At 38.4% G+C, this 19847-nt stretch overlaps 1 protein-coding gene across 1 annotated transcript; it reads right to left on the reverse strand.

Annotated features, from left to right (window-relative positions):
* Nucleotides 1–734: 734 nt before the first annotated feature.
* Nucleotides 735–5885, reverse strand: LOC121511836 (putative gonadotropin-releasing hormone II receptor). Its single transcript, XM_041790664.1, has 3 exons — nucleotides 5337–5885; nucleotides 2339–2543; nucleotides 735–1234 (listed from the first exon to the last, which is right to left on the reverse strand). The coding sequence occupies exons 1-3, from the start codon at nucleotides 5883–5885 to the stop codon at nucleotides 735–737; spliced, it is 1254 nt and encodes a 417-aa protein (XP_041646598.1).
* Between the last annotated feature and the right edge of the window lie 13962 nt (nucleotides 5886–19847).

Consider the following 19847-nt stretch of genomic DNA (forward strand, 5'->3'; position numbering starts at 1 on the left):
TGGACAAAACATCCCTGATGGTGTGGACAGAGGTGTCCACCTGCAGGTGCCGGTGAAATCCAGAAAGTTTCTCCTGCTGATTGTTGTCAGTCTTTTAAGTTTCTTGTCTTTTGGAGAATTACCACTACAGTCAATAACTGGGAGGAGAGAGAGAGAGGGGAATGACATGGTGGAAAGGATCTACAGGCAGGACTTGAACCTGGACTGGCCACTTTGAGGACAACACCCTCTGTACATGAGGCAAGAACCATTAGGCTACCAGCCCCCTGTCAGCTCATACTGTTTTTACTGCATGATGATGTTTTTTTCAACCTTAAACCACCGTCAGCTGTTGATGAGAAAAACTGAAGCTCTGAAGTCTTCGCTGTGTCAGCCTGATGACGTTTGACATAAAATAATCACAAACTTGGATCCAATGATATCAAAGTGCACAACTTTTATTACTTTAAGAGATTACTTTCGGGTCACTCAGCGTAGACCTGCTGGCTGATTAAGATGAGACTTCCTTATAGCAAAGCAGGGCACCAGAAATTTTTTTCAATATAGCATACACTGACAACAAATGGCTATTTAGGTCAGAGTGTCTTATAGTTGGCTAAATTTTGTCGTATAATCAACCACATCTGTGCAGGTGCTCAGAGACCGTAGACAGACATCTTCTGTGAGTCATAGATTTATAATTGACAAGTCAATTATAAAACCCTACCTTTAATTTCTTACTATTATTTTTGTCATCATATTGTGCTCTTAGTGCCTAAAAGTCCCATTTTTCCCTCTCCTCCCTCATTCAACACATTCACAGCCTTGTTGTCTACAGAATTTGTCCCATCCTGAGCACAGTTGTTGTCTTTTTCACTACTCTTTGTTGACAAAACAGTGGAGGAACATTTCAGATCCTTCATTATCACAGCATCAGTTTGTAGGTCTGGCATCACTGCAGTGTTACTGTAGCAGCTTCTCAGCCTCTTGTGGAAACGAATGGTGAACAGTCCATAGATGATGGGGTCCAAGCAGGCGTTGAAAAGTCCAAAGATGAACAGGATATGGGTGAGGGAGTGGGAGACTTTCCCCTCCAGGTCGTCTGGAAAGAACCAGTACCATAAACCCAGCAGGTAGTACGGAGTCCAGCAGACTATGAAGCAGATGACGATGACGATGCTCATTTTTAGAGTCCTCATTCTGGCTCTGGGGATGTTGTTCTTTGAGCAACGAAGGTGTGGCTCATTTGGTGATGCTGGAGGAAAGAGAGAGAGAAATATTTTTCCTTGACAATACTCTAAACAGTATATATAATAAAGGTGGACTAAGCCAACATAACATTAACTACTGGTTTGTAAAATCCTCATCTGAATCATCCAGTAGTGTATTTTGGCTGCCATCATCTTGGCTTTTTGGAACAGTAAGAGATCATATTTGGCCAAGAGCATGGTTACACCTGTTATGTCTTTATCCTGGTTTAAGATCACAGAGGCAGTGGCATAATCATAACAGGTAGTTACCCCAAAGCGTAGCAAACTTTACTGTCAAATCTACTCTAGATTGAGATCAAAATTTCTAGATTAATGGTATACTATGTCAGTTTTAAAGCTATGCGTTAAACTCAGAAAGGAAAAAACAGTTTATTGATCTTCTAAATTATAAGAAAGGTTATTTTGTAATCAGGCTAAACTTCTTTGTACAACCACTGGAGTCGCCCCACCTTGGCTGTTGAAAAGACTGCAGTGTAAAGTCAACTTAAGTGATGGGAATTGTGGTTCTTTTCAGTGATCCGGATCATTTGGCTCGGCTCAGCAAAAAGTGCCGGCTCTTTTGGCTCCCAAGCGGCTCTTCATTCGGGTACCAGTTTGGCTTCATTTGACCTGCCAGTTTTAGCAATATCATAACATATGACTGATATTTGGGCAGGTATTTTATTCCAACTTTGCTCAGTTTTTAAAATTGATAACAATATCATGGAGTTATTTTTCAAAATGTACAGTCTCCCCAAAACACCTTGCGGGTCAGATGAAGTCTGCTCATTGGCTGGGCTATGACACACCTGAAATAAAACATTAATGTTACACCATCAAACACAAATCCTTAATGCATGGTGTGCCTGCAGTAGAGGACAAAAGATCATCCCTACTAATCAAATAACACACAGACACACACAATCTATATAACGATAAAACTGGTAATAGTAAAAATGATATCTCGAACGAGATGCAGCTCTTATTGTTCAAGTAAAGAGCCAGCCCTTTGAACCGGCTCGCTCACAAACAACCCATCACTAGTCAACTTCCACTCTTTTAATCTAAACATTGAATTAAGGTGAAACCAAGCTCAGGTGTTAACATACAGCTCTTCTTCGTCAGCCGTCTGGAGATCTGGAAGAAGATCCTAGTGTAGCACGTGATCATTATCACCAGCGGCAGCAGGAAGAGGCAGGAGAAGGTGAACATGTTGTAAGCTGTTTCCTGCCAGTGCGTGACGAAGCTCCCTCTAGTGGTGCACTGAGTAAAGTTCGCTGGATAGGTGATGGTCACGTTATGGAAAATGAATATCTGGGGGATAAAAAGTGAAACATTATGATCAATGCAATGAAACTTTCATTGGGTATACACAGTTGAACATTTTCTTCTTAGCTATGTTTTGTCTGTAACATGAGCAATCACTGCTGGACATTTCAGCGGTGCAGCTCGATGTGTTGTTGATAGTCAGCACCGCTGTCTTCAAAGCTGCCTCAAACGTAACTTTTGGGATAAATAGTTTTGTCAGTCTAAATGACTGACATGAACTTAAGTCATTATAAAACATGTAGTAAGTAGTTTATTCAGAGCCCTTTGCCAAGAATAACATGAAGACCTATTTCCTCTGGGTTTTGTTTATGAAATGGTCACCATGTATGTTGTTGAGTCATGGGGGGCTCCAAGGAAAAAACATTTGGGAATCACTGAGTTTAGGCATAGCCACTTTGCAACGCAGGTTCTGGAAAGTGAATCACAAAAACATCCATATTATGATGTTGGGGGCAAGTATGAAGACTCAACAGCATTTTTTTAACATGGCTTATCGTTCTAGATTTAATATTTTTTATTTGTTCCATCAGCTGATCTTTCAGTTTTTTAAATCCGAGCCTAGACCTAACAATATGTTAAGACCCCAAGCCCTTGTAAATATTCAGTCTTTTTCAACCCTGTTTCCAGACTTTTGTGTTAAGCTTAATTTGGAAGCTGGAAGTTAAGAGATGTGGTAAAATGAGCAGATTTAAGAAGAGAAAAAAGACCACCAATAGACAATGAAGTACCTGTGCAGAAAGACGGATAGACCCCTAGGTGTTGTTAAACACCAAGTGGCTTGACTTTCAAGGGAGTTCAGTGGCTGAAAGTGCTAACCAGTGACCCATGTATTTACACTGATCAACTTCTGGGTGAATCAAGTCACTTGGAGGAAGATTTATTGATGTAAGAGAGGAAAGACAGGGCTGTGACAGCAGGGAGATGCTGCAGACACACAGCACATCCATGCCTGGTATGAAACCCATGATGGTGTAAGCCTGAGGTCACCTATCACACAGCAAATATGAACCCAGTCTGACATGGCTGTGAGTTTGCAATTGAAGTCAGGGTAAGTTGATATGTGATCACAAAGAAGAAAAGTCAGAGAAACTGTGAGCAAACAGAAGGTGAGGGGGTTGATGGCAATAATATCAGCCAGTGAGACCCTCATGATGGAGCTGCTGTATTCCTTTGTTTGCATGTCCACTATCACTATAACCTTGCAAAGCAGATGGATATGCCCATTTCTGTGTTTCTCACTGGCGAATCCATCTTGCAAAGCTCCTGTCTATATAAAGGTATAAACTGCCATGATAGTTCTCACCAGGCCTGCCTACAGAGTTGGCTGGGCCCCTGAAAAACCCAGTGATTGGGCCCAGTCCCAGAGTGATTTAATGACGATGTCAATGTATGTGTTGGACAAGTAGCATATGTGCTGGCATCCTAGCTAACAGTTATCTCATTTTGGAGCTAAGGAGAGTGTCAAGCTGTTGTTGGGTTCTCATGTTGACATGATTAAATCAGGACACTTTTTAACCCCTTTTCACCATTTTTTCCAAACCATTTATGCCTCTTTCAACCAATTTTTGCAATTGGTTGGCAAGAGTAACCCTATTTATGCCACTTTTTTTGGTCACTTTTAATCTATTTTGTCATTTTAACCCATTTTTACTACTTCATACAAATTTTAGCCACTTTAAACCCATTTTGGAACTGTTTTTGCTTTTGTAACCATTTTTGCCACTTTTTTGATACTTAAATACATTTTTACCACTTATCGCCCTTTGACCCATTTTTTCCAACATTTTTTGCCACCTTGAACCAACTTTTTTCACTTCTTTTTGCTGCTTTAATGAATTTTTACCACTTGTTGCCACTTTTGTACCCATTTATATTCAATTTTTCCCACTTTAAAAACATTTATTTCACTTAATGCCACTTTGAACCCATTCTGCTATGTTTTTTTTGCTACTTTAGCCCATGTTTGTCTCTCATCACTTTTAAACATTTATTTTTTACCACTTATCACATTTAGCCTATTTTCCCTACTTCGAGTAACTTTTAACATAATTTTTCTAGTTTATGCCAATTTTAAACCAATGTTGCACCTGTTTTGCCACTATAAACCCAGTTTGCCATTCTGTTGCCACTTTTAACCAAGTTTTCCTACTTTTAGCTACTTTACCCCAGCTTTGCCACTTTTTGCCACCATCATCCCATTATTGCCACTTTTTGAGTTCATTTACTTTGTTAAAATCCACTCAAACTGTTTTACTTTCCTTAACTTTGTTTTCTGGCATCCATTCACATTGTTAACATCACCAAAAAAAGGTCATTCTATTTTAAGGAAAGGGGTTTACATCTTGAAAAAGGTCATATTGTACTACAGCATTAATAGATAAAATGTATTTCAGCTACTTTGATAATAGTTATTATTATTCAGGTTAAACATAAAGTATGGTTATCACAGAGTCACTTTACGATGGACCATGATTTTGCCTGACCTCCATGAGCCCTCATTTGACTGGGCCACAGAAAGCTCTCCACTTTATCCCACCTTATGAGGAGATAAAGACGAACCCCTGTGCCCTTCCTCCCTGCCCCCTCTTTCCCACAGAAAACTCCCCCCTCGTGAGGAACAAGTTTGAAAAACAACTGATACATTTCAGTAACAGGCTGTCTTGAAGTTTTCTTCAAATTTCCAGGAGTGCATATTGAAAAACAGCTTTTGATTCAGTTCCTCTATAGTCTCCCTGAGCCAATCATCTATCTTACCAATCTGGCATCACCTGAACCTACCTGTGGGATTGAGAACAAGGCGCTCATGGTCCACGCCACCAACAGCATAACTCTGTTCCTCTTGCGGGCCATGCTGATGGCCAAGGGGTTGAGAATAGCCGACTGTCTGTCCAGACTGATCACCACTGTGACAAAGGCGCAGGAGTACATGGCCTGGAGCTTGAGGAACATCAGGAAGCGACAGGCCAGGTCGCCGGCCAGCCACTGAACTGTGATGTTCCACACTGCATCCACTGGCATCACGATGAAGGTGACCAGCAGGTCAGCTGCGGTAAGGTTGATTATCAACACTCGGACGTGGGATTTGCGCTTGTGGCCGCTGACCGCCCACAGCACGGTGAGGTTACAGAAGGTGGAGATGCCACAGAGGATGAAGGTGATGATGACCCTGACTTTGGCCGCTGTAGAGAAGGTTGGCAGCTGCAGCTCTGGGTCCACTGATGTCCAGTTACAGCGAGGAGCCGGCCAGTCACAGCTATAATTGAGGTCAGATGTGGAGCTGAGCTGATTCGTGGTGACAGGAGGATCACAGCAGGAGGAGGCGTTCATTGTCTGACCCTTACTATGGACTCACATTTTGTGCAGCTGCATGAGTCACCAAACAGAGAAAACATCTGCATGAGCTTTACAGTATTCATTACTGTTACAGTAAAAATGTATGCATCTGCATTTAAAGAGAATAATTCTGTTAATGTTTACTGACAGAGAGGGGGCAGCCTGCTGAGAAGAGCACATCTCTCTGATGATCACTGATGTGAACGGTAGAACTGCCCCTGAAAACACACCATGAAGAGGGAGGCCTTAAATATGCAACATCATCTAAAACAGCAGTCTAATAACTAGTCATGTTGTTTTCACTTTTACATCTCAAGATGTAAATGAATCAAATTAATCTGCTTCCTTCGTTTTTTTCTTCAATGCCTGGTGTTTATGATCTACAGTAGCTGAGCCCCCTCACTTTTTCATTAACCCTTAGAGGTCCACTGGCTATTTTTGACAAAATAAACCACGCAGAAAATGTATACCATGCTCATGTTTGTATAATCTTTTTCAGCACTACCTCAACTTTATAAACTAAAAACTATGTTTTTTAAGTTTAATTTACTGTATTAGATATAGGGCCTCCAAAAAACACAACACCCCACAAAAATTGATTTTTTTTTTTAAATTGCTATTTAAACCAATATATTGTCATTTTTAAAAAAAAAGAAATTACAATATGCTGAAATGATGAAAAATACCAGTGCCTGTTCTGTACAGCATGGTCCACTGTCCCCTATGTGTAACATTAATTTTTATATCAAATTAAAATGATCATTCTTCCTGTTTTACTCGGCCTATTGACATCAAACAAAATTGAAAAAAGCTAAAAGATCATGCTTTCCATGCAAAGTGATTTCAATGCAAAATGTGGTTATGTTTCCATACTGTCATGTGACAAAAGTAGCACATGATGTAATCACACTGGCATGATCGTGGCCCCCTAAGTGTTAATCTACACTCAGTACAAAGTGAAAACAACATTTTAGATTATTTTTCAAATTACTTAAAAATAAAACACTGAAATATCACTTTGACAAAAGTATTCAGACCCTTTAAAAGCTTTTGAAAGCCAGCTTGGAGTTTAGAAAAACTCCATGTGTTATCCAATCAGGCTTTTATGTGTTTTACACTGATGAGAGGCTTCCATAGCCACTCCAGATAGGTGGATTGTTGTCCTCTGAAACATTGTCCCATCTTTACAAATCTCTGGAGCTCACTCAGAGTGACCCTCTAATTTGTCGTCCCTCTTATTAAGACCTTTCTCCCTCGATTGCTCAGTTTAGCCTAGCGACCAGCTCTTGGAAGAGTCCTGGTTGTGCCAATCTTCTTCCATTGAAGAATTATGGAGGCCACTGTGCTCTTAGGAACCTTCAGTGCTGCAGTTTTTTTGTATCCTTCCCCAGATCTGTGCCTGTCAACAACCCTCTCTCTGAACTCTGCAGGCAGCTCTTTTGTCCTCATGGCTTGGTTTTTGCTCTGAAATACATTGTCATCTGTGAGGCCGTCTATAGAGACGCGTGTTTTTTCTTTCAAATCATGTGCAATCAATTAAATCTATCACAGATGGACTCCAATCAAAGTGTAGAAACATCTCAGCAAAGATCCAAGGAAACTTCAGTGGCCCTAATCCTCTTTCATACTTTCTAGTTTGTTAAGAGTTTTAAGAAATTAAGCCACAGTTTCTGGAAACATGTTCAAACTAGGGCTAGCAAACAAACTAATCTGTGATCAAAATTAAACAGAATTTTTCATCATAATTAATCTGTTTTTGTTGCATTTTAAAATCCATTATTTGCTTTAAAAAACTTAGATTTGGGGATTTTTACACTGTCTTAAACTAAGGGTGATGGACTTTCTGTTTGGATACAGCCCTGCTTTAATTTTGAAAGAAAATGAAGACTTTGGGAAGATTTAAGAGTATGATATGAACTTATTTATCAAAAAAGGAACATGGTGATGATGGATAAAAAAGGAAATAAGGGAACGATATAAAAGGAAATAAGGTATTTTGCTCACAGCAGCTGTCAGCAAATAAGAAAAAGACAAAAACAAACACAATGTTGATTTTTATACTCTGTGTATATCAGTAAAAATGTAGCAATGTTTAAAGTGTTGTAGATTTTGCACTCCTGTGTGCAGTTTACAGTGGAAACTGTATTTTGTGTTTATTTGAATGTAGTGTTAGCAAGAAGATACATATATATATATATATATATATATATATATATATATATATATATATATATATAATGCAAAATATCATGCATCTTCTTGCAATCACTACTCTAAAAAGTGAAAACAAAATGAATAGTTAAAAGACCTTTCCACTGCAAACTGCACACAGCCATGTAAATCTAAGACACTTTAAACATTGCTGCATGTCTAATGATACACAGTGTAAAAATCACTGTTACTGTTTGTTTTTGTCTTTTTTTTTTAATTTGTTTGGTCCAAAAATATCATTTTTAGAACTAAATGCAAAAGTAAAAACTATGAAATGTGCATCATCAGTTCAGGTATTAATAGAAGTAATAAAAGTAACATTTGACGTTGTGGTGGTGGGGTACGTAAATAAAGATCATAAAAACGATCCCACTAAACCACCACTCCAAGGTTTAATAGACAGTTAATTTAATTTGCAAAACATTTGCTGGTCTCCTTATGTACAAATGAACATAAAAACATCATAAACATACCACATGTCTATCCTAGAATTTCCCACACCAGACAGCTGTAAAAGTAAAACTGGTTCCTCCTGTGGCTCCGTCTCCCTGCTGCTCTCTTCAGGATCAGTCGGTCCATCCTCTGAGCGTGCCATCCTCTGTGAGAGTGTGCGTGTCAGTGTGGGAGGAGCTAGGAGCATCTCTGTATCACAGCAGTGTTGATTCAGTGCAGCCTGAGGTCTGGCAAAGTTTCTAATTTTAATCCTGCCAGACTGAATGTAATACGACCCCGCAGTCTCCATTAGCATCAGTTTTCAGTAGGAAAAACTAAATCTGCTTGAATTAGCTGCATTAATCTCCTCTGATAGGGTCAGGTCAGGGTATTTAGTTAAAAAATCACAATTTGAGCAGACTCATTCAAGTTTTGTTTTCCTTATGGTTGGCCTGTTTAGAGATGACTGTTTCTGAGAGACTATGAGATTATTCTGTGGTCTATGTCCTCAGATATCTGGATTTCTCTACATTTCCTGCTCCTCATATATAAAGCACTAAATGCTTTTGAGAAGTTTCCTTATTCTTCCTAAAACCAGAGACAGAACCAAGCAGGGTGAGGCAGTTATTAGTTTTCATGGTCCTCAACAAACAGAACTAGGAGCGAGGAAATTTCATGACTGGACTTGCTGCACAGGTGGCATGCTATATATATTTTATATTTATATATAATATATATTCCACATTCATCTAGAAACCCTCCCACAGAAAGTCTTTAGGAATGGGAGGACTTTTCAAAAAATCTCAGACAAACATTCTGTCTGTTACATTCATCAGAGGCCAATTAAAGCAGCTAGAAAGAAAGGGCAGTAGACATGCTGGTAGCAACCTGAGCTCAACAGACAGATGCTGTTGTAGTTCACAAATGTTGAAGCTTGTTGGTAGAGGAAACTCATGACGAGGGTGTTTGGGAGAAGAAATAAAACATCTTCTCTACCAAGAAAAACTTTCAGTGTGGTTCGTTGCTCCCCTTTCAATAAAGATGCTTTCTAGATCTGATAAAAAATCTGTCACAAAGGCCACATCCAAGCTGATCACTACACGGGCACCAGCCATCGCTAGCTTGCAGGACAACTAACCCCACCATAACTATCACAAACACATGACGAAGCTGGTCAAGAGAGGAGTTAATACTGTCACTGTAGCAACCTATTGACTCCAACAGTGTGGGATCAAATAAGGGTTGGAAATATGTTGAACCTGTAAAAACATTTTATATCAGCAAAAATATTTTGTGAAAAAAGTTAAGGTTTGCATGCATGCAGAAAATATTTGTAACAACAGAAAAATGTTGTGCATCTGTAAAACAAATCTGTTGTTAAAAAAATGTGTGTAGAAAAGAATTTGAGTTAAAGCTGAGCAGTTACTAAGCTAAAATGTGTCTAAGAATATTATTGGTTTTTACTTTTCAAATGACTAATCCATGCCACTTTTTAACCCCTTTTCACCATTTCCCCAACCATTATCTGCCATTTTGTGCATTTTTGGACCTATTTTTGCCTCTTTAACCAATTATTTCCCCTTTTTAACCGCTTTTCACGATTCTCCCACCAAATTTCCCCCCTTTTATTGTCTTTCTTGACTAGTTTTTGTCTATTTTAACTCATTTTTCCTCCTTTTTTTTTAACAGCTTTTCACCATTTCCCCACCCATTTTTGGCTCTCTTTTTGCCATTTTCAAACCAATTTTGTCAATTTCCACTCATTTTAGCCCATTTTCAACCACTTTCCCTCATTTGTCCAACCATTAATTTGCCCTCTTGTGCATTTCTTGACCCATTTTTATCTATTTCTTCCCATTTTTGCCACTTTTGACCAATTTTTGTCTCTTTTAACTCAATTTTCCACTTATAACCACTTTTCACCATTTTCCCAACTGTTTTTTTCTGTTTTATGCCATTCCTAATTCATTTTTGTCCATTTTAATCCATTTTTGCAACTTTTGAACCACTTTTTACCTATTTTCCACCCATTATTTCCCCTGTTGTGCATTTTCTTGACCCATTTTTTCTTTTATTTTTCCAATTATTTTATTATTTTAAAAGTTATTCCAGTGTGTCCTACTTTATTATCCTTACACTTGTGCACATCATGGCTTAGCTGTGAAGTCTGACATTACTTTCCAAATATCCTAGTCACTTTTCCTATCCACATTGCTAATATTAGTTAGAAAGGCAATTTTGGTTTAAGTGTGTGTGTGGGGGGGTTACATTTTGAAATAGGCTATATCATACAACAGCAAAAATAAAGTTCCTTTTTTGTTTCTTTGATAAGAGTAGTGATTTTTCTTTGTTTTGTTTTTTTTTACTGCTGTCTTCTATAAGTTTAATCTGTTCTTATTATCAATCACTACATTTCTTTGTATTTGTGAATTTTAATGATTCTTTAAATTAAATTCAAATAGTTATCTGAATTATTTCTAAACATTTCAATTGTTTCAACCCAGGCTCAGAGAGCTGGACAAAGAGAAAGATTACACCATCTTAGAGGGATTCAAACAATGATTTATGGATAACTAAGATAAAATATCTCAGTATACAGAACTTAGTCAGTAAATTAGTGTTTGTAATGATGAATGAGTGTGATGTTGTGTAGACAAAAAGAAAGACAACAGACTAAAGTGATGATGGTAAGAGATAAAGAGAGAGCGAAAGACTGAGGAGCCTGTTTGAGTAACCCAGGTCCAGTCTGACAGAGGGCAGGACATCCAATGAGGTGTCTCCACCTGTTTACCTGAAGGCAGCCTGACAGAGGAGTGGGAGACTGCATGAGGAACAGCGACACAGTCAGGGGTCATCACACAATGTATGAATGATAGGCTGATTTAACCACTACAGAACCTCTGTGGGGGTTTCTGAGACAGCTTAGTGCTGTTTCCAGCACAGACAGAGCAAACTGTGAGCCTAAATCTTCAGGATGCGCTGGTTAAATGTAATCCATGTCGATAGAGACAAAACCAGTAGGTGAATCTTTGTCCAATGGAGGAATAGAACAATATTTCAAAGCACTATTTTTGAAAAAGAGAGATTTCATTTTTAGTGAACGATCATTTATTGTACAATTCCAGAAAATAAGAAATGTGCAGTGTCATTGTGGGCTAGCCATCTGAAACACTTGGATGTTGCAGAACTGGACCCATACTCACTTTTACCTCCTTCAGTCCTGCATCTGTATTTCATATTTCATTAGAAGCAGTGCTTAAACATGGAATGATAATGGAAGAATCTTCTTGGGAAATGCTTAAAATCCAGCTGCTGTTTCCATCTGCTGGAAGCTTTAAAATGAGCACAAACTGAGCGCTGTTCTCAGCAGCTCACCAGCTGCCTGCAGTTCATCTTGCACATCACTGACTCTGTGCTTTATGTGCTTATTAGTGGTATTGCAATGCAACTCATAATAGGTATAATAAAAAACGTAACAGTTTTAGGTTTTTGGTCAGGCTTTTAGAGTGCCAGTGAGATTTAGAGTGCAGAAAATCACAGTCTGTTTTGCTCCATGCAGAAATAACAGAGATGAGTGATAGGCCTTTAAGTGTAAAATAATGATCACATGTTGATTGAGGGAAACATGAAAGACTTTTCACTCCATACTTGGGGATTGATTTCTTATTGTTTCTTAATGTGTTATACTTGCATTTGCTGCTTTTGCCTAAACTCTTTAAATTGTGAATAAAAAAAACAGAAAACTTTGATTTCTAAATCCTACCCTATATTCAATTACAGCATAATGATGAGATATTCAATGTTCAAGTGGATAAACTTTTTTATAAGAGAGTATGGTGGATGTACACATATTCCAAGCTCAATGCCTGAAGCATGTTCCATAAAAGTTGGGACAGGAAATCTTAACCATGGTATTAATACCCTCTCTTCTTCTAACACCACCGAAGACTGTACATGTTTTGGAATTCTTTATAAAATCCATTTCCCATTGAAAGGATTTTCAAATTATTGGATCACATTTTGCATAATGTCCCAACTTTTTTGGGTTGCAACATTAATTCCTTTTATTTTGGAATGTGAAAATTTGAAAAAAAGATGGGTTGCCTTTCTTTTGTCTTTGTCTTTTTAAGAAACACATCATTAGCTGAATTTCTATAAGGGTGGAATCAATGAGCAGATGTTTTACTAAAAACAAACTAACTGGACAAGAATGGGGAAAGAATTTCTTATCTAAGAGAAACACTTACTGTTAAATCCGTTCAAGCCATTGCTCTGCATGCAGAGAAACAGACATGTCTCAGTCTGTCATGTTACCTTTCTATCTGCAGCAGCAGCTCAGCAGCTGGCTCGTCACTGTGACAGAGCAGCTGATTGGTCCTGATAGCTGCAGATGTCACACGCTAGGCTCCTATCCAAACTGGTCATAACCTTTCACATCCATGGAGATCAGACTGATCTTCTGAGTAATCCACAGTAATGATATTGTTCTTATTGAGGCCAAGTATCTTCAGCTTTAAGAGCTGAAACTGAGCCTACCACCAACTCACATGACTCCAGCTGTAGACAGGGGCGGACTTTACCTGAACACGCAACAACCCTAACCCTTTCTCCTGCACCGTTCTGTCTTCTGCCAGTCAACATTTTAAGGGGATTTACACACTCATGAAAGTGTAAAATATAAAGTAAATCTGGCAATGGTATAGTGGCACCAAAGCTTTAAAAAATAAGATGTAAATATCCCTGTGAACAAGGATGTCTTTTTTACCTTTTCATTTAGAAAAACATTAAAAAAAAAAACAAGTCATTTGGTGTTACTGATATTTCACAACTTGTATTCAAAATAATACTATACAAACATGTAAAAATAAACATTTTGGCCAGTTGGTTTGCTTGGTAGAACATGACCAAAAAAATCCAAAATGGAACTATTTTCTTCTTTGAAGATTTCTTTACTTTTAAATAAAAAGCATTTTCAATTTCAATAAAAACTTGATATAGCTTTTATTTATATTAATTTATGTAATGCTTTACACTTCATATTGATTTATTTTATTGACATTTGTATAACTTGTAAAAATAAAGATGCAAATTGAGCATCACATAGCTCTGATGCCATTTGGCAACTGGATGCCCATCTAGAGTCTCCAAACATACATTTTAAAGCCACCTTGACATTTTCTGTTCAAAAATCTTTGCCAGTCATTTTAGGTTGATTTCACATCAAAGATACTTTTTTTTAAAGGGGGGAAAGCATTGGATGTTGAGGTCCACATGAATGTGTTCAATTTGGCCCCACAATTGCTAAATCTGCCACTGGCTGTAGGATTAAGGACAAGAAGATGACAAAGAACTTTGACTTTCTTGTTAATCCTGATCTATTATACACTATATTGCCAAAAGTATTCGCTTACCTGCCTTGACTCACAAATAAGCTTAAGTGACATCCCATTCTTAATCCATAGGGTTTAATATGACGTCGGTCCACCCTTTGCAGCTATAACAGCTTCAACTCTTCTGGGAAGGCTTTCCACAAGGTTTAGGAGTGTGTTTATGAAAATTTTTGACCATTCTTCCAGAAGTGCATTTGTGAGGTCACACACTGATGTTGGACAAGAAGGCCTGGCTCTCAGTCTCTGCTCTAATTCATCCCAAAGGTGTTCTGTCGGGTTGAGGTCAGGACTCTGTGCAGGCCAGTCAAGTTCATCCACACCAAACTCTCTCATCCATGTCTTTATGGACCTTGCTTTGTGCACTGGTGCAAGGTCATGTTGGAACAGGAAGGGGCCATCCCCAAACCGTTCCCATAAAGTTGGGGACATGGAATTGTCCAAAATCTCTTGGTATGCTGAAGCATTCAGAGTTCCTTTCACTGGAACCAAGGGGCCAAGCCCAGGTCCTGAAAAACAAGCCCACACCATAATCCCCCATCCACCAAACTTTACACTTGGCCCAATGCAGTCAGAAAAGAACCATTGTCCTGGCAACCGCCAAACCCAGACTTGTCCATCAGATTGCCAGATAAAGAAGTGCAATTTATCACTCCAGAGAACGCATCTCCACTGCTCTAGAGTCCAGTGGCGGCGTGCTTTACACCACTGCATCCAATGCTTTGCACTGCACTTGGTGATGTATGGCTTGGATGCAGCTGCTCGGCCATGGAAACCCATTCCATGAAGCTCTCTACACACTGTTCTTAAGCTAATCTATTGAGCTGTGGAAGCCCTGTGCAGACATAACTCCATATATTTTAATTTCACTCCATTTTGCCATTGTTCTGAAGAAATTTTGGTCGATCTCGGCTTAATTCTCTCCTTTTCTTCAAATAATAATGTTGGTTTTCTCATTATAATTTCTTGAGATCCCTGGAAAATGACCAACTTTTATGCATTGTGCTTTATAATCATGTTTGTTTTGTCTTGTTTCTTTGTTCAGTCATCTTAGGTCCAAACTACAACATATTTCATTAAATATACTTGAACATAGGAGCTAGAAGCATCTCTGTGGAAAAGCATTTTCGTATATATGGGTCAAGATTTCTCACTGTGGATGTGGTAGTGGTGGGCCATGTTAACTTTGGTTGACCTACATGTGATCCAGATGGGACTGAACAGGATTAAAGCTCCTGGCAGGGAAGATAAGATGAAAACAAACTGCTGATAGTTTTTCACAAGCACAGATGTGTTCACAGACTGCATGCTTTACTCATAAGTCAGAGTATAAATAATGAGTCCAGTGCTAATTTCAACAGAATGTGCCACACAGATATGAGCAAAATCACCATTACATAATCATCCTCAGAATCCAGTTCAACGGAACTAACAGGGGGCTGTTACCGATGGTTTTTAACATAAATGTGAAGTATAAAGTTTAGGACTTTAAAGAGCAGGCCAGATAGTTTACAGGGCTACCAAAGACTACTGTTGTAACCACATGTATGAATGGTTAACACCATTGAAGATGTCTGGAGGCAGAATTGATGCAGCTGTGAAACCACTGTTTACTTCCAGGATCGCTAAAGCCTGTCCTGATCAAATAAATCAGCATCAAGGTAACGTGCAGCTGACCACACTTTAAGACTGATTTTAGGCTCGATTCGGCCCCTTAAATCAGTGGTCCCAAACCTTTTTCCCATGAGCTCCCCTTACTTGAATTGTAGAGGAGCTGAGGACCCCCAGGAAACCAAACAAACAAAAGGGGATACATTGATGTTGAAAATTAACATCAAATTTAAAAGTTTTCATTGTTTAAATCTATATAAAATAGCCCCACACAAAGGTTTTCTTATCAAGAAACCTTTGCATTACCTATTCATGTGTTTTACCATGATTTTAGTTTGTACAAGTGAATATAATTTTGGCAACCTTAAAGCAGAAATCCCCCGAAATCTCTGGTTACCCCCCAAGGAGGTCCCAGACCCCAGGTTGGGAACCAATGCTTTAAATGACTATCGACAACAAGTTTCATAGCTATTTCAGACGTGTAGGTAGGACAGCATGCAGAATTAAAAATATCACTAAAGTTATGTGCCTTCTTTATTGCTGTGGTGGTGAAAACTGTCCCATGTTGCAAGAAAGACATAAGATCATCTTACATATAAAGTTCACTTAGAAATTGGCCTTTAGCATTTCCACATCACCACAAGACGATTTTCCCATCACCACTGGTCCAGTGACTGTATAAACTTTTTCTGTTTAAATCGATTATAGCTTTTAGCTCAGAAATCAAAATTCCACTATCTCAAAATATTAGAATATCACAAAACAGCAGTTCAAAAACGATTTACCTGACTCGGCAGGTGCCAAGTCCTACTGGAGAAGGAAATCAGAATCTCCATAGAGCTTCTCAGCAAATGGAAGCATGAAGGGCTCTAACATCCCCATGGTAGATGACAGGATGACTCTGAACTTGATAAGGCATGGCAACTCAAACCATCACTTCTGAAAACACTGGGCTTCCAGTACCTTGGATCTGGGCTTCTACGATCTTCACCCAGACTCTGGGACCTTAATTTGCAAATGAAATTCAAAATTTGGTTTTATCTGAATACAGGACTCTGGATCACTGAGCAAAAGTCCAGTTATTCTTCTCCTTAGTCCAAGTAAGACGCTGATGACATTTGTGGTTCAGGATTGGCTTGAAACTGAGACTACAACACTTATAACTCATTTCCTGGACTTGTCTGTGTGGTGTGTCCTGATCCACTGTCTCCAGCCTCAGTCGACTCCTCGAGAAGCAGCCCTAAGTTCTTGAATCTGCTTTGTTTGACAATCCTCTGAAGGCTGAGCTCATCCCTGATGCTTGTACACCTTTTCTTACCACACTTTTCTCTTCCAGTCAACTTTCCATGAATATGTTTTGATACAGTATCAGAGAGTAACCTGCCCTTTCAGCAGTGACCTTCTGTGGCTTACCCTCCTCATGGAGGGTGTCAGTGAGTGTCCTCTGGGCACCAGTCAAGTCAGCCTTCTTCCCCATGACTGTGGTTGTGTAAACTGAACTAGAGTGAGAGAATAAAGGCTCAGAAACTTTGCAAATTGGACTTTTCCACAATATTCAAATATTCAGAGAGTGGATTTTAGAATTTTGTGAGCTGTAAGCCATAATCATCAACATTAAAACAAAAAGAAGTCTTGTAATATTTCACTTTGTATGAGATGAATGTTGAATGTATAAAAATGTAACTTTCTGAAGCAAACATGTACAGGATATTCTAATTTTTGAGATGCACCTATATATGATAACATATTTTGAGTGAAAATTTTCCTGGTGTTGGAGGTGATGCATTACAAAGTAATGGATGCAGTATGGCATTTACCTGTTGTTGCTTTTGTAATCCTAGAAGATAGGATTTTGAAGTGGGTATACTTGATAAAAACAGACAATATGATAATGTAGACTTAATGAGTGATAGAAAGGTTGGCTCAAGCCCTATTGTAGATTAAATTGTTCAAAGTCTGGAGGACACACAGCTCAACCGATTATGTCATTGATCTCTTATGTTACAAACGAAAATATGGATCAGTGAGCAGTCAAGGAATAAGAGCACAAAGATGACTTATTCCCAGTGGACTGCAGGACAAAAATACTCAGAGTGAACCTCCTTTAAACTAGGTCACCAGTGTTTTTACATGGCAAAAAGGTTGTTCTCAGCTGTCTGTCATCCAGGCTCAACTCTGCACAGTGAATCCTAAAAGAGTCAGTTCAGATACACTAATGGCCATGACAAACTAGCAGAAAAAGCCAGTTATTACTTCAACACAGAGGCATTCTGTTGTTCAGACAGAATCACGGACTGCATAGAAAAGAATTGAATCAGTGACTTTACCCAACATTTACAAGAAGGAATTAACCAACTATTATCAACCATTATCAACCCCTTATTTATCCCCTATTAGCCTGACACTGACCCCTTTTTGACCACTGCAACTGACTGCTGAAATTTAAGTATAAACAGAATCACAGCATGAAACACAAATAAGGTTGTACTAGAGCGGTCAAACAGCCAAACTGAACTGCTCCTACTGTGTGTTCAGTGAAGCAGCAGCGCCCTCTGCTGTCAGTATAGACAGCAGAGGGAGTCCAAGTTATGAGATCTCAGTTGGTGGGATTGCAGTAATGCTCTATCAATTGCCTCAATTCCCAACCTGTGCAACACCATCGTGTGTTATGAGACAGATGCTCTTACAACCAATGTCATACACACTGGTGCATTAGTTACAGTTGTAGCTACAGGAGTAGTGCTTTATCATAGCAGGTTAATGAGATCAAATACTTTATTTAAGCCTCTTAAGACCCTGCAGGCATAAGAGGACAGAATTTTTAAAATCATTATCTAGAATTTCTATTGAAGTTTAAGTAGTTTGCTTGTTGGGAGAATTTGCTATGAAATTTTCAGGGATATTTTCACAGGGTTTTTTTTTTTTTCTGGAAATTTGGGGAAAATGTTGGCAAATTTAAGAAATTTGCTTTGAATTGTTGAACTATTTTCAAGGATTTGGTGGTTTATTTTGATGTTTGCGAAAAATATTTTTTTTTAAGTTTTTTTTTTAATCGCATTTGAAATTTTAAAGTATTTTCATGACAATCTGGGGAATTTGTTAGTCTTCAGAAATGTGAGGGTATGTGTTATTTGAAATTTTAAATAATTTTCTTGTACATTTTAGGGGATTTGAATGGATGTTTTGGGTAATTTTCCATCATTTTCATGGCATTTATTGGAAATTTAGGGAATTTGATAAGAAATTCTGGGGAGAATTTGCTTGAAATTGTCCAAGAATTTACATGGAAATATTTATTGGAATATTAAGGCTTAATGATACAGTTTTAAACATTTGGGGGATTTTTTTCCTGTTATACACTGAAATGATGTAAAAGAATTTTCACAGAAATTTCTGTGAACTTCTGTGAATTTTAGGGCATTTTTGTGGAGTTTGGAGTTGAAAACTTCTAAGAAATCCAGAAATTTTAGCAAAAATTTTATTCGGAAATTTTTAGGCATTTGAATGTAAATTTAGAAGATCTTTAATTTTTCAGAATTTGATTTGAAACTTTAAGTTATTTTTATTATGTATTTATTTATGATTGTGTTAATAATACTTATTGAAATATTTAGGCTTTATGATTACATTTCTCTGAAACATTTTGGGGATTTTTTTTTTTAATTTGCCGACACAGCCCAAGAAATCTGCTCTAAAACCGATCCAGTACTATTGGTCAAAACTAATTCCTGATAAAAGACAATGCTGAGCTTTTCTACTTATCAGGTCCTACTGATCACAAATAAGCGGAAGAAACTAAAAATGTATTACAAACCAACGCTCAGGTCTCAGAAGGTTAAAATATATTTAGATTTTGTTTTTCTTCTTTCTTACATACACAGCAAGTCTGACTAAAATGGAATTTATGTTTTCAACAGAGCTACAAGGACAAAGAAACTGCCTGCCCTTAGGCTTTTATGTGGAGTTTTTTGCAAACTGAAGTGGGCTTTCATGTGTTTTCCACTGAGAAGAGGCTTCGTTCTAGCCACTGTGCCATAAAGCCCAGATCAGTGGAAGTCTGCAGCGATGACTGTTCTTCTGGAGCTTTGTTCAACCTCCACACAGGATCTCTGGAGCTCAGAGTGACCATCAGGTTCTTAGTCACCTCTCTAACCAAGTCCCATCTGCCCCAGATGCTCAGTTAGGCTGGGTGTCCAGCTCTTGGAAGAGTCCTGGTTGTGTCAAACTTCCTTCATTTGAGAATTATGGAGGCCACTGTGCTCTTGTGAACCTTCAGTGCAGCAGAAAATTTTTGTAGCCTTCTCCAGATGTGTGC

Source organism: Cheilinus undulatus, linkage group 1 (assembly GCF_018320785.1).
Source record: "Cheilinus undulatus linkage group 1, ASM1832078v1, whole genome shotgun sequence".
NCBI classification, from domain to species: Eukaryota; Metazoa; Chordata; class Actinopteri; order Labriformes; family Labridae; genus Cheilinus; species Cheilinus undulatus.

What these genes read in the sequence shown, in the direction of transcription:
- LOC121511836 (XM_041790664.1), bottom strand. Translation starts at nt 5,885, where the DNA reads ATGAACGCCTCCTCCTGCTGTGATCCTCCTGTCACCACGAATCAGCTC. An exon ending in CCTTGTTCTCAATCCCACAG is followed by an intron (nt 2,544 to 5,336) that starts GTAGGTTCAGGT and finishes TTTATCCCCCAG; the next exon opens with ATATTCATTTTCCATAACGT. An exon ending in ACGGCTGACGAAGAAGAGCT is followed by an intron (nt 1,235 to 2,338) that starts GTATGTTAACAC and finishes TCTTTCCTCCAG; the next exon opens with CATCACCAAATGAGCCACAC.